The sequence below is a fragment of the Pituophis catenifer genome, unplaced genomic scaffold (assembly GCF_029215685.1).
Source record: "Pituophis catenifer annectens isolate HBS135680 unplaced genomic scaffold, rPitCat1.0.hap2 SCAF_8, whole genome shotgun sequence".
In the NCBI taxonomy this organism is placed as follows: domain Eukaryota; kingdom Metazoa; phylum Chordata; class Lepidosauria; order Squamata; family Colubridae; genus Pituophis; species Pituophis catenifer.
Genome location: NW_027256888.1, coordinates 70,998,844 through 71,014,618, shown reverse-complemented (window position 1 = coordinate 71,014,618; position 15,775 = coordinate 70,998,844). Strand labels below are relative to the sequence as shown.

At 42.8% G+C, this 15,775-nt stretch overlaps 1 protein-coding gene across 2 annotated transcripts in view; it reads right to left on the bottom strand.

Annotated features, from left to right (window-relative positions):
- MAPK10 (mitogen-activated protein kinase 10) overlaps positions 1–2,941 on the bottom strand; it is a 122,958-nt gene extending 120,017 nt beyond the window's left edge. For both annotated transcript variants that reach the window (XM_070949075.1, XM_070949077.1), the window contains exon 1: positions 2,876–2,941. In XM_070949075.1, coding sequence (XP_070805176.1) covers positions 2,876–2,941 — 66 coding nt within the window. The remainder of the gene's footprint in view (positions 1–2,875) is intronic.
- Positions 2,942–15,775: the final 12,834 nt, after the last annotated feature.

The following is a 15,775-nucleotide window of genomic DNA, read 5'->3' as shown; positions in this document are numbered from 1 at the left end:
CAATGGTAACTCCAAAATAGAGTCTGGCCAGGAAATTATTCTAGGGCGATCATTGTAGAGTTCTTTGTGTCAACTCTGCTTGAGTGAGAATTAGATCAAGGGTACTAAGAGAGTTATATCTGGATATAGTGGTGGGTTTCAAAAATTTTTACTACCAGTTCTGTGGGCGTGGCTTGGTGGGCGTGGCATGGCATGGCATGGTGGGCATGGCTTGGTGGGCATGGCAGTGGAAGGATACTGTAAAATCTCCATTCCCACTCCAGGGGAAGGATACTGCAAAATCCCCATTTCCTCCCGATCAGCTGGGACTTGGGAGGCAGAGAATAGAAGGGGTGGGGGGCAGTCAGAATTTTTACTACCGGTTCTCTGAACTACTCAAAATTTCTGCTACCAGTTCTCCAGAACTGGTCAGAACCTGCTGAAACCCACCTCGGACCTGGAGTACTAAGCCTTATTTAAAGGCTAAATTGTATTTAAGTTATTTGGGACTGCCACATTATATAAATTCTAATATATTTACAACTTATATTATTGTATAGAGTTTGAAAACTAAATGTTGATTCGGAGTGCATGGAGTGCTCATGTAGCAACTGTCATAAGCTTTTTAAAGCAGCTGTATCTTTTCCCAGCATCAAGTGCAGTGGTCGGTTTCACATTTTGTTACCACCGGTTCGTCACGCGCTTCACACGTGTGCGCCTTCCGTGCATGCGGCTGGCCTTCCATGCACGCGCTTTGCTCCCACATGCGCCTTCCGCGCATGTGACAGGCCTCAAAAATGTGCCTAAATAGGACGGATAACTACACAAGCTTCAGTGATCTATTTGCCTACCCAAAGTATGCACAGACTTAGGTATAGACACAAACCATTGAGTCTAATCATGAGGGAACATGAAATAGACACAAATCTAAAAACTTCATGGGACAGAAAGATTTGCCCTATGTCAAAGAAAGTGATTCTTTCAAGACCCTGCTGTTCCGACAGGCGGGGCTGTCTATTTAAGTGGTTTATAAATTTTAACTTGGGGTTTTAAATTTTGGCCGAAACTGTTTAATTGATTTTAATTACTTTTAATGATGATGTCTGTATATTTATGTTTTTAAATTGGCTGTACACTGCCCTGAGTCCTTTGGGAGAGGGGCGGTATATAAATAAAATTAACATAACATAACATAACATTCTTGAATTACTCTGCCAGCAGTCAATTATAAGCTCAAAAAATCTTAAACAAGCCAAAAATCGGAATACTTTGAACAGAACTGGGACCATATTTTTCATTTCAATCAAAATGTTCAACATTCTGCCTGCAGCATTTAGTATCACTTGCAAACTCATTTCAAAGAATGGATACAATTAGGTCATTTGCTGTTTGACTGGGAGAAATAGCAATTTTAGAATTTTACATCATATAGATACAAGGTATTTCACAAGATAGCTGTGGTTCAGAACAAGGCCTGGGGTTTCCTGTACTTTTATTATCATTTCTGGTGCTTAGGGAAGAATACGTGGTGGCATGGGGCAACTGGCAAAGGAAAGAGATCTCAGAAAAATAGAACACACTATCAGCATCTCCACCCCATTTCCTGGAAGAGGTCACTAACAAAGGAGCCAGAAATAAAACTGCCAATAATATAAAACAGTCATATAAAGAATAGGATAGAATTTGCATTGTTAAATCTTTTTCTCCTTCCTTTAACTGTATTGCTTTCTTGACTTTTTTATCTTCCTTCTTTCTCTAACTTTTCATTATATTTGTTTAGGTTTATCTTCTGTTTAAAAATTTTCAATATTTCTTAAATCTTAGTATAATAACAATTATTTTATTAACCGTAACCGGAAGCAGAGAACTTCTTTTAAAATATCTCTTTTTTTCCAGCTGAACTCAGTGAGAGAAAAATTTCTTCCAGCAAATACGGTATAAAACTGCATGTTCAATGAAGGCACGGCTATACATGTATACCAGGGATGAAATCCAGCAGGTTCTGACAGGTTCTGGAGAACCGGTAGCGGAAATTTTGAGCAGTTTGGAGAACCGGTAGTGGCAATTTTGAGTAGTTCAGAGAACCGGAAAATACCACCTCTGGCTGGCCCCAGAGTGGGGTGGGAATGGAGATTTTGCAATATCCTTCCCCCAGGAGTGGGGTGGGAATGGAGATTTTGCAGTATCCTTCCCCTGTCATGCCCACCAAGCCACGCCCACCAAGCCACACCCATAGAACTGGTAGTAAAAAAATTTGGATTTCACCCCAGATGTATACAATTAACTGTGTTCTTTCCAGGACTATGCATACACTTTGATAGTATCCTCTAGGGCAGTGGTGTCAAACTCATGGACTGCAGGCCAGATGTGTCACAGGCTGGCCACGCCCACCCCCAGTTTAGAAAAGGGGGGAAGTCGCCATACATCACATGACAACGACGTGATGACGTGAGTTTGACACCCTTGTGCTAGGCTTATTGGTTTTACCCTCTTTAGATGAGATATTATTAAAGATAATCTTTGATTTATGACTATAGTTGAGCATGTAATTATCGCTGTAAGTCATATAGGTTGTGAAGCGAGTCTCTGAATGATTGTGCCTGATTTTACATCCTTTTTTTGCGGTGGTAATTTCAAACTATCCCTAAGTGACTAGGATCCTCGTTGTGCAATGGCCTACCCTGAGATATAAACATTCTGCTAAATCCTATGCCCCATTCACTTCCACATTTTAGCACCATGAATTCCAGCCAACATAACTAGTGATAGGATGAACCAGATTGAGGTGGTTGTTATAGACTTTTAGTCACATGCATGACTGATATGAAATACTGATCACAAAATATGTAAGTACAAGTATATACTGTACCTTGTTTTACCTGTAAGGAACACACACCTGACAAAAGGCAATCTTCACATCCAGAGTAGGCTCACTGCAGTAATGTAAGAAATGGCGGCTCATAAATATCTGAAATTCAAAGAACAACGGCATAAATATTTCTCATCCAAACTGGACTTATTTATAAGGCTGTTTCAATCTATTTAATATCTACAGTATGACATAGTAAAGAAAATTCAAAGTTAGCTTTTAAGAAACCAGTATTAAGGTTTCTTCAAGACCAAACCTTTGTTTTCCTATAGGAAAAATCTTTTCAGTATCAATGTGAATATTTGCAAGAAAATAAAATGATAGATAGATAGATAGATAGATAGATAGATAGATAGATAGATAGATGAGAGAAAGAGAGAGGGAGGGAGAGAGAGAGAGAGAGAGAGATACCCTGTTTCCCTTAAAATAAGACACCCCCTGATAATAAGCCCAATTGGGCTTTTGAGCGCATGCGCTAAAATAATCCCCCCCAAAATAATCCCTCCCCGAAAATATTTAGACACAGAGCTGGAAATCAGGTAAGACAGCAAGAGGAGCCCCGTCTTGCTCCAGGCACCCCAAAATAATAAGACCTCCCCAAAAATAAGGCCAAGAGCTTATTTCGGGGTTCAAAATAATATAAGACAGGGTGTTATTTTCGGGGAAACACGATAGATAGATAGATGGATGGATGGATAGATAGATAGATAGATAGATAGATAGATAGATAGATAGATAGATAGATAGATAGATAGATAGATAGATAGATAGATAGATAGATAGAGAGGCAGGCAGGCAGGCAGGCAGGCAGGCAGGCAGGCTGGCTGGCTGGCTGGCTGGCTGACTGACTGACTGACTGACTGACTGACTGACTGACTGACTGACTGACTGACTGACTGACTGACTTTATTGTCACTTTGAATGTACACTAATTGGCGTACATTAAAATGAAATTTCATTGCATACAGCTCTCAAAGGGTCACCACCTCCAATATACACTACATAAACATGACAAAATAAATAAATAAATACAAAAATAAATACAAAAATAAATAACAGCGTAACAGAGTTGGAAGGGACCCTGGAGGTCTTCTAGTCCAACCCCCTACCGAAACAGGAAACCCTATGCCATTTCAGACAAATGGTTGCCCAATTTCTTCTTAAAAATCTCCAGTGATGAAGGCAAGCCATTCCACTGATGAATTTTTCTCACTGTCAGGAAATTTCTCCTTAGATCTAAGATTGCTTCTCTCCTTGATTAGTTTCCATCTGTTGCTTCTTGTCCTGCCTTTAGATGCAACCAACAACCGAGCTCTGAGAGCACCAAGAGCACAAGAACGCTCAGCTAGCCGGTTCTGGCAATCTGACTGTTCATAATTTAGTGAGCAAGACTGACAGCATAATTGCTTAGATGGAAATGACCAGCAAAGGGAGGATTTCAAGGCCTCCAAAGAAATAATAAAGAGCCAGAGTAAAAGTTAAAAGTGGCTTGTAGCTTGGACTTGGATAGAATTGTTTCATGTTGGATATCAGTTTCCAATGTACAATCCTTGCAGTGCATAAAATGATAAGATACAGCTTTTTGAAACATGCGGAGCATTTTCCATAGTTGCCCTTGGATGTTTACTACTGCTTAGCATGATTCTTTCGTAACAAGACTGGCTGAGGGGATGACTACCTTGGTAGGAGTATGTGAATAATTTGTAACGGTACTGAGGGAGCCATATCTCTGTTGGCACCCACAGATGACAATTCTGCCAGAAATCACTCTTCCACATTATTTGCACAGCCACACTAGCTAGTTCAGCCACAGGCCTTCAAATCTTACTCTGTGCAACGGTCACATGTGTCCCTTAGTTGTTTGAAATATTACTGGGATTCTTTCTGCTCTAAAGTACAGTCAGGTCCAGAAATATTGGGACATCGACACAATTTTAACATCTTTGGCTCTATACACCACCACAATGGAGTTGGAATGAAACAAACACAATGTGCGTTAACTGCAGACTGTCAGCTTTAATTTGAGGGTATGTACATCCAACTCAGGTGAACGGTGTAGGACTTACAGCAGTTTGTATATGTGCCTCCCGCTTGTTAAGGGACCAAAAGTAATGGGACACTTGGCTTCTCAGCTGTTCCATGGCCAGTGTGTGATATTCCCTCATTACCCCAATTACAATATGCAGATAAAAGGCCCAGAGTTCATTTCAAGTGTGCTATTTGCATTTGGAATCTGTTGCTGTCAACTCTCAAGATGAGATCCAAAGAGCTGTCACTATCCGTGAAGCAAGCCATCATTAGGCTGAAGAAACAAAACAAACCCATCAGAGAGATAGCAAGAACATTAGGCGTGGCCAAAACAACTGTTTGAAACATTCTCAAAAAGAAGGAATGCACCGGTGAGCTCAGCAACACCAAAAGACCTGGGAGACCACGGAAAACAAGTGTGGTGGATGACCGAAGAATTCTTTCCCTGGTGAAGAAAACACCCTTCACAACAGTTGGCCAGATCAAGAACACTCTCCAGGAGGTAGGTGTATGTGTGTCGAAGTCAACAATCAAGAGAAGACTTCACCAGAGTGAATACAGAGGGTTCACCACAAGATGTAAACCATTGGTGAGCCTCAAAAACAGGAAGGCCAGATTAGAGTTTGCAAAACAACATCTAACAAAGCCTTCACAGTTCTGGAACAAGATCCTATGGACAGATGAGACCAAGATCAACTTGTACCAGAGTGATGGGAAGAGAAGAGTATGGAGAAGGAAAGGAATTGCTCCTGATCCTAAGCATACCACCTCATCAGTGAAGCATGGTGGTGGTAGTGTCATGGTGTGGGCATGTATGGCTGCCAATGGAACTGGTTCTCTTGTATTTATTGATGATGTGACTGCTGACAAAAGCAGCAGGATGAATTCTGAAGTGTTTCGGGCAATATTATCTGCTCACATTCAGCCAAATGCTGCAGAACTCATTGAACTGCGCTTCACAGTGCAGATGGACAATGACCCAAATCATACTGCAAAAGCAACCAAAGAGGTTTTGAAGGGACAGAAGTGGAATGTTATGCAATGACCAAGTCAATCACCTGACCTGAATCCCATTCAGCATTTCACTTGCTGAAGACAAAACTGAAGGGAAAATGCCCCAAGAACAAGCAGGAACTGAAGACAGTTGCAGTAGAGACCTGGCAGAGCATCACCAGGGGTGAAACCCAGCGTCTGGTGATGTCTATGTGTTCCAGACTTCAGGCTGTGATTGACTGCAAAGGATTTGCAACCAAGTATTAAGAAGGGAAAGTTTGATTTATGATTATTATTCTGTCCCATTACTTTTGGTCCCTTAACAAGTGGGAGGCACATATGCAAACTGCTGTAAGTCCTACACCGTTCACCTGAGTTGGATGTGCATACCCTCAAATTAAAGCTGACAGTCTGCAGTTAACACACATTGTGTTTGTTTCATTCCAACTCCATTGTGGTGGTGTATAGAGCCAAAGATGTTAGAATTGTGTCGATGTCCCAATATTTCTGGACCTGACTGTATATCAAACATCACTGATTACCTTTATGCAAAAACTAAAGATAAAAAAGCATAGCAGCACGCACAGTTCCAAGTACTAATCCAGTAATAATTCAGCAATATTATTATAGTTCCATGTTTGAATTAAATATAAAAGAGAACAAAGAATTATGCTTAAAATAAGCCCTGGTAGACTCTTCTACAAACCAACAAAAATCAACAGACAGGAAAAGGTTCTGAACAGACAGTATAGTTCAGTAGTAGAGTACTGATTTCCATGGAGTAGATCCCAGGTTCTACCCATTTGCATTTATATATAAAATAAGGATGGGTAGATAATAACCATCAAGATATATAATGAAACAAACTCTTGCTACAGGTAGTCCTTGAGGTAGGACCATTTGTTCGGCAACCAAAGTTACGATGTGCTGAATGAGGAGGACTTACAACCGAACTGCAAAATTGCAGCTGTTACAGCACGGGTGTTAAGCTCAATTTCATTGAGGGCCGCATCAGGGCTGTGGTTGACTTCGGGGGTCGGGCAGGCATGGCCAGCTGGGTGGGCGTGGCTGACTGGGTGGACGTGTCCTGGGTACATTGGGTAGCCCGGGCTGAAGCCACGCTGGCCCAATGTTTCCGCTTCACACTGGGTAGATTGGGCCAAAGCGATGCGGGCCTGATATTTCCTCTTCGCACTGGGTAGACCAGGCCGAAGCCACACTGGCCTGATCTTTCCTCTTTGCATTGGGCAGACCGGGCCGAAGCCACTCTGGCCCAATTTCCGCTTTGTGTTGGGCTGAAGCGACGTGGGTCGGCCCCTTGCATTTTCCAGGATGGCCCTGCGGGCTGGATCCAACCACATCACAGTCCAGATCCGGCCCACGGGCCTTGTGTTTGACACCTCCGTGTTACAACATTCTGTATATAAGTTTAAGTACTATTCCCACAGTCATGTGACCGTGTCAGGATTTTATATGGCTTACAATCACAGCATTGCAGCAAGCAGCGGTTCTGTGATCACCAATGGGAAAGTCGGAAGGGAAGGTCCCATAAATGTTCCTCCTGAGCCATGCCAGGGCGTACGAGGTCTCAAGAATCTCACACTCCCGAGCACCCATCATCTGGCCCCAACCCTGCCAGCCTGCCTGTGGCCCCTGCTGCCACCCATGTTCAGCAGTGCCCACCTGCAATGCTTGCCTGTCAGCCTGTCTGCCTAGGAATCTGGTCAACCTTCTGAAACTTCCTCTTTCCGCTATGTCTTCAAGATGGACAATGATTAATATTTATACGTATTTACCCTGTTTCCCCAAAAATAAGACATCCCCTGATAATAAGCCCAATCGGACTTTTGAGCGCATGCGCTAAAATAAGCCTCCCCCCGAAAATAAACCCTCCCTGAAAATTTTTAAACGTAGAACTGGAAATAAGGTAAGGCAGCAAGAAGAGCCCCATCTTGCTCCATGTGCCCCAAAATAATAAGGCCTCCCCAAAAATAAGGCCAAGCGCTTATTTCGGGGTTCAAAAAAATATAAGATAGGGTCTTTTTTTCAGGGAAACATGGTATATGTTAGTGTGCAGGTATATGCATATGTATGTTTATAGCATATCTATATGTGTGTTATGTATGTGTGCACTTTTGAGAGCAGGCAACATTTTTATTGATTTCATTTTTAATGGGTGCCAGAGTCCCACAGGAAAAAAAATGTCAATAAAGGTGATGTGATATGATATGATATGATCTCTTAAGGAACCACACAGTCTCTCGGTTATGACAGCAACCAGGACTGCCGAGATTGCCATCGCTAAGTGATGAGGTCACATGACCTATGCAAACCAGCCAAACTTTGTTTCAATTTTCAAAGTTATACAGTGTCATCATCTCTACTGCTTATAAACTACCATGCAGACTTTGAAATGTTCAGCCTCTCTTGAGCCTGAAATTCTATTTTGCAGTTTTCTAGTAGACATTCAACCATCTATTCCTTATGCCACTGAATCAGGAAGCGGGTAGGGCGCAAAATCCTCTCACCATGAGCTCAGCCTAAAGTGCCTCATGCATTCCATTTTTAATGCATGAGTTACAATCTTATTTCCAAAAAAATCCAGCACACGAACTGTACTGTGGTAGCTCAGCTTGCTGTCTCATAGTTGAGTGACTCACTACAGAAGCTTTCTGTTCCTCAGATGGTTTGATTAGGTTTACCCCCCCTCCCGTCTCTCTCTTTCTCCATTGTTTTAAAAAGCTTTTAATATTAATCAAAATTGCAGTGATTTCTAGAATCTTAGAAGTTAATGATGTCATCTCGCTATAGGGCAGGGGTGTCAAACTCAGGGCCCGCAGGCCGGATCCGGCCCGCGATGTGGTCGGATCTGGCCCATGGGGCTGTCCTCGAAAATGTAAGGGGCCAGCCTGCATCCCTTCGGCCCGGTCTACCCAATGCGAATAGGAAACATCAGGCCAGCGTGGCTTCAGCCCGGTCTACCCAATGCAAAGAGGAAGCAATTTGGGGAGTGGAGTCAAGCTGGCCAGGCCCACCCAGCTGATCACGCCCTCCCAGTCGGCCACACCCAGTGAGTGGTGTCAAGCTGGCCACACCCACCCAGTCAGCCACATCCGCCTAGCCCCCTGAAGTCAACCACAGCCCTGATTCAGCCCTCAATGAAATTGAGTTTGATACCCCTGCTATAGGACACTTGGCATCCAAATCCCATTATGCAAACAATGCTGCAGGAGCATTGCTGCAACATCCAAGGATGACTTTTCCAATGATACCTTTCAAATACTCTGAATTTGAAGCAGAGTGGAAGAGGGAAGAAGGTATGTCTATTGCTCAATGGATTTTCTTCTGCATCAATAGCAACAAAGATGATTAGGGGACTGGACGCTAAAACATATGAAGAACAGTTGCAGGAACTGGGTATGTCTAATTTAATGAAAAGAAGGACTAGGGGAGACATGATAGCAGTGTTCCAATATCTTAGGGGCTGCCACAAAGAAGAGGGAGTCAAGCTATTCTCCAAAGCACCTAAAGCAGGACAAGAAGCAATGGGTGGAAACTAATCAAGAAGAGCAACCTAGAACTAAGGAGAAATTTCCTGACAGTTAGAACAATTAATCAGTGGAACAACTTGCTTCCAGAAATGGTGAATGCTCCAACACTGGAAGTTTTTAAGAAGAGATTGGATAACCATTTGTCTGAAATGGTGTAGGGTTTCCTGCCTAACCAGGGGGTTGGACTAGAAGACCTCCAAGGTCCCTTCCAACTCTGTTATTCTATTCTATTCTATTCTATTCTATTCTATTCTATTCTATTCTATTCTATTCTATTCTATTCTAAGCAGGAGGTTGGACTAGAAGACTTCCAAGGTCCCTTCCAACTCTGTTATTCTAATACATCTGGCACAGTGGTGGGTTGCTCCCGATTCGGTCCAGTTCTATAGAACCGGTAGTAAAACCGGTGGGAGGCTCCGCCCACTCGCCAAGATGTCATCATGGGTGATCTGCGCATGTGCAGAAGTGCGTGATCCCGCTGCGAACCGGTAGTAAAGATAAGTGGAACCCACCCCTGATCTGGCATGCACTGATTGCAACAGACAGATTTTAACTTTCTTGCAGCTCCATTCCCTTAAAAGAATAGCCTTGGTGGCGCAGCAGACTAAAGTACTGTTAATTAGCACCAGCTGCCTGCGATTACTGCAAGTTCGAATCTCACCAGGCTCAAGGTTGACTCAGTCTTCCATCCTTTCGAGATAGGTAAAATGAGAACCCAGATTGTGGGGGCAATAAGCTGACTTTGTATAAAAAAGAACACCGCTTGGGGGGGGGGGAAAGCCCTACTAAGCAGGTATATACAAAAGTATGAAGGCTATTGCTTAACGCATTGTAAGCCGCCCTGAGTCTCCGGAGAAGGGCGGCATATAAATCAAACCAATAAATAAATAAATAAATAAACATTCTTTTCTTCTCAGCCAGAAAATATTTCACTACATCCATTCTTTCTGGCAATACCTATTATATTTCTATTTATATGCAGGGATAAGAATATATTTGATTCAAATGATTTTTGATAACAGGAGAAAATGTTCTATAGATCCTTGACTTAGAACAGTTCATCTAGTGACTATTTGTAGCTACAACAACAGTGGTAAAAAGTGATTTATGTACGTTTTTCACATTTACAACCATTGCAGCATCCTCACGGTTATGTGATCAAAATTCAGCCGCTTGGTAACTGACTCGTATTTATGACCTTCACAGGATCATACGATCCACCTTTTTGCGGCCTTCTGGCAAGCAAAGTCAATGGGGAAGCCAGATTCACTTAGCAATCGTGTTACTAACTTAACAATTACAGTGATTCAGTGCACGGCAGATGCAGGGGCAAGAAAGGTCATAAAATGGGGCAAAACTCCCTTAACAACTGTCTCGCTTAGCAACAGAAATTTTGGGATTAATTATGGTTGTTTCTTGGTTGTTATGGCTTCTTAAATGGAATGAGGGGAAATGGTTTTCCACCACTGGGAAAGTCAAAGTCAAAGAAACAGATTCCCTCATCTAAAGTGGAAGGATTCACCCGATTCAGGCTGGTTCGGGCAAACCGGTAGTTAAATTGCTGGCTAGCCCCTCCCTTCCCCACCCTGCCCCTTCCAGGAGTCCCCACGCGCCCCACTTTGGCTCCCAGATAAGTGCAGGGAGGCCTCCTAGACCCAAAACAGGGCATGTGGGTGTGTGGCATGCCCCCCCACGGCCTATTTTCGCTCCCAGGAGGCTTCAGGGAAGCCTACTAGGCCCAAAAAGGGGTGTGGGGAGGCAGCACGGGGCCCCCGCAGCCCATTTTCGCTTCCAAGAGGCTGCAGGAAGGCCTACTAGGCCCAAAACGGGGCACAGGGGAGTGCCCCCCCCGCAGCCCGTTTTCACTCCCAGGAAGCCGCAAGGAGGCCTATTAGGCCCAAAACAGGGCACGAGGGTGCTGCACATCCCCACCTGCAGCCCATTTTTGCTCCCAGGAGGCTTCAGGGAGGCCTCTTAGGCCAAAAACAGGTTACGTGGGGTCAGGGCAGACTCCCATGGCCAGTTTTTGCTCCCAAGAGGCTTCAGGAAGGCCTACTAGGCCCAAAACGGGGCACTGGGGGTGGCACGCCCCCCTGTGGCCCATTTTTGCTCCCAGGAGGCTGCAGGGAGGCCTACTAGGCCCAAAACAGGGCACGGGGGTACGGAGCGTCCTCCCCCCGCAGCCCGTTTTTGCTCCCAGGGAGGTGCAGGAGGCCCAGTGCTGCCTGTCACACCCCCTAGCCATGCCCACCCAGCCAGTCGTTAGGGCAGAGAACCGGTTGTTAAATTATTTGAATCCCACCACTGCTCATCTAGTAGGGATAGTCTGCCTGTCAACCCTGAAGTGATCATGGCTGAGGCCATCTTGGAGGCTTCAGGGCTGCCACACAACAGAGGGAGGAGGGAATTAGTTAGATGGGGTTTGTAGCCAAAACAATAAAATTGTCCTTTGAGAACCCAAGGAAACTTCCCACAAATGGCTGGCCAGAGGAGGGGCGAAGTAACCAAGCAACCCAGCTCCTGGATTGGACAGTGTGACCAGTGACTTGGGGGAAAGGGGAAACTTTTACTTTTAAGTAATCCGCGGGAACTTTTAGAGTCGGCTTTCACCACTTGTGCCAATATGATCTACCCAATAAAACTGTTCTTTGAGGAACCCTGCCTGCCTCGGAGTTCTAATTTCTATGGGCGCATTACTTGGAACACTGACACCGCCTATGAATACTTAATGTAATTAAAAGATCTGGATGGAAAATGCTTTTTAAAACTCTCCATCAATTTTTCTGAAATTTTCTTTCCTCCTCCAATAATTTCTCAGAGGACAGGACTCTTCCTTAGCAACCACAGTGACAATGCTATGAAATACAACTCAAGGGACATTTCCCCTTGAGATTTAATTGAATCATGGGAAGGTGGGTAAATTATAGAGTGATGGAGAGATCAGCATATAATAAAAGGCTAAACATCCCTAGAAATAACTTTCCTTGTCTTACAACTCAGTGTAAGAGAAGCAACATGACATCTATGAAAAATTCAGCAAAAAATTTCTTCTCTCTTGAATGAATGTCTAAATCAGGTTCTCTCAACATAAAATGAATGCAGAAATTCTCTCTCCAAAATTAGTAATTGATCACCTTTGCAGATGGATCTGTCACTTTAAAAAAAGTGGGGGGGGTTAATTGTGTGTGTGTGTGTGTGTGTGTGTGTGTGTGTGTGTGTGTGTGTGAGACTTGGCACCTTTCTGGAGACCGACTGGATATTTTTCCTCTGTTTTGAGAATTGGAATTACTATCATCCTGAGAAGTAACTGTTACAGAACCTTAATTATGACATCCATTGTGAAAGGAATATATTTATGTACCTGCATTCATTGGAAATGGAATTATGCAGAAACACTTTCTGAAGAACTCAATCCTTGGCCAAATGTTAAATTAGCATTTTAGGAATCAGAAAAAAGTGGAATAGAAATCCATCAAATAAATGAACCAACAAACTCTTAGGGCTCAAAATAACAATGTAAAATTGTCTTATGTATCTGATAAATAAACACAGATAAATAAATAAGGATGTAGCTTCTGAAACAACAAATCCAAACATGGATTACTCAGTGCTATAGCAAGTGTAAATAAGGGGTTCTTCTGTATTACATTGTGCAGTATTGCAGACCACAAAATCATATCACAGCCACACTATTTTAAGAGAATAAGTAAAATCTCAAAATTGGCATGTGGGTTCTTTTTAGAATAACAGAGTTGGAAGGGGCCCTGGAGGACTTCTGGTCCAACCCCTGCCCAGGCAGGAAACCACTTCAGACAAATGGTTATCCAATCTCTTCTTAAAAACTTCCAATGTTGGAGCATTCGCAACTTCTGCAGGCAAGTTGTTCCACTGATTAATTGTTCTAACTGTCAGGAAATTTCTCCTTAGTTCTAGGTTGCTTCTCTCCTTGATTAGTTTCCACCCATTGCTTCTTGTTCTACCCTCAGATGCTCTGGAGAATAGTTTGATTCCCTCTTCTTTGTGGCAACCCCTGAGACATTGGAACACTGCTATCATGTCTCCCCTAGTCCTTCTTTTCATTAAACTAGACATACCCAGTTCCTGCAACTGTTCTTCATATGTTTTAGCCTCCAGCCCCCTAATCCTCTTTGTTGCTCTTCTCTGCACTCTTTCTAGAGTCTCAACATCTTTTTTCCATCGTGGTGACCAAAACTGAATGCAGTATTCCAAGTGTGGCCTTACCAAGGCATTAAAAAGTGGTATTAACACTTCACGCGATCTTGATTCTATCCCTCTATTTATGCAGCCCATAAATTTCTTGCATATTGTGTCACCTTTAAATAATTATCTGTTTATATTGTATTGCTTTTGTGGAGAGAGGTACACCGAAGAAATCAGAAGCTAAGCAGCGTTGGTCATGGTAATCACTTGGCTAGCTGGGCCATGATGGCTCAGCAGTTAATGAAGTAGTTAAAGAAGCCTGGGTTCAAGACCCAAGTGTGCATGATGGGATGAGCTCCCATCCTTCCCCCAGCTCCTGCCCACATAGCAGTTCGAAAACATGCACATGCGAATAGATAAATAGGTACCATTTTGGTGGGAATGTAACAGAGTTCTATGTTCCTTGGCATGTATTCATGCTGGTCACATGACCACAGGTCTTTGGACAAAATTGGCTCCCTCCACTAAGAAATGGAAATGAGCACTACCCGCTAGAGTCAGAAATGACTGGACAGGACAAACCTTTAAGAGCCACGATGGCACAGTGGCTAGAATGCAGTACTGCAGGCTAATTCTGCTGCCGGCTGCCTGCAATTTGGCAGATCGAATCTCCCCAGGCTCAAGGTTGACTCAGCCTTCCATCTTTCAAAGGTGGGTAAAATGAGGACCCAGACTGCTGGGGGCAATAGGCTGACTCTGTAAACTGCTTAGAGAGGGCTGTAAAAGCACTGTGAGGCAGTCTATAAATCTAAGTACAATTGCGAATTGCTAATACTTGGCTGGGATCATTTGGGAATTCTAGGATTGTGGTTAGTCAACAATATATATATCTTGAAAGAAGATAATGGCAAATCATATCCATAAATGCTACCAGGAAAATGTAAGGTTGTAGTCCATGAAAACTAAGCCCAATTTAAAGGCATCTTTCTTTTTAATCTTTCTTTTTATATTTCAGATGATTCTATATTTTTTTCTCCAGTTTAATGGCATTCATAATTAGCACACATATTTCAGTAGACTGTAGGTGATTATTGGGATGAGTGGGCAAAGTAAAATTGAAAATAAGGTAATCATTTAGGAAGGTGAAATAATTTGAATCCTGTAAGAAATGGTTTATCTTCTGCCAAGAATCCTCATATTATCAGAAAAAAGAAATAATAAATTACGGTAATGTTGTTTTAAAAATTCTTATAAGATTCTCTCTTAAATTACAGAAGTAGTAGGAGAAAATATAGATACAATGGAGTAGCGGAAGAAATGAAACTAGGACTACTACTGTAACTTTGCTAAAGGGCAATTAAATTAGTTCAGAATCTCAGGAGTTCTTGGCTTCAATCTCAAGAGACCTAAAACTGTTGGATCTACGATAAAATTGGCAATGGATTTGGGAATTCCTCCTCAAGTGAAATATGAGGAATTCTAAGAGAAGCTAGAGATTTAAGTAAATGTATTCCAATATACAATATTTGGTGGGCTCCTCATACTTTAAAAAAAAAACTAGACAACTCATGCCCTATTAGGTCATCGTTTCAGAGATATTTCTTACCTAAACAAAGAAACAAACAAAAAATGCAAAAAAGCAGTGAGAGCAGGAGCAACTTCTGACTTCCTGCTGGCTTCTCCATTGTGTATTCTTATGGGAATCTGGCATTGTGTATTCTTATGGGAACCATCCCTCCTTCCCTCCTTCCTTCCTTCCTTCCTTCCTTCCTTCCTTCCTTCCTTCCTTCCTTCCTTCCTTCCTTCCTTCCTTCCTGATAGGTAGCTATTGTTGGGTGGGAGAGGAGCAAGGGATTGTCAGACTGCCTGGGAAACTGTCATGGAAAATCTATTTATTTATTTATTTATTTTTAAATTTGTATACCGCCCTTCTCCCTGAAGACTCAGGGCAGTGAACAGCCAAGTAAAAGCATAAACTACAAACATTAAAATACAATTAAAAAGATATATATAAATTTGGCCCCATGATTAAAAACAATAACAAACAATTAAAAACATTTTTAAAAGTGTTAGGCTAGCCCGGCTTCCTGGAAAAAGAAGGTTTTAAGGGCACGGCGGAAGGCACCGAGGTCTTGGATTCTCCTTATCTCTGGGGGCAGCTGATTCCAGAGGGTAGGTGCCCCCACAGAGAAGG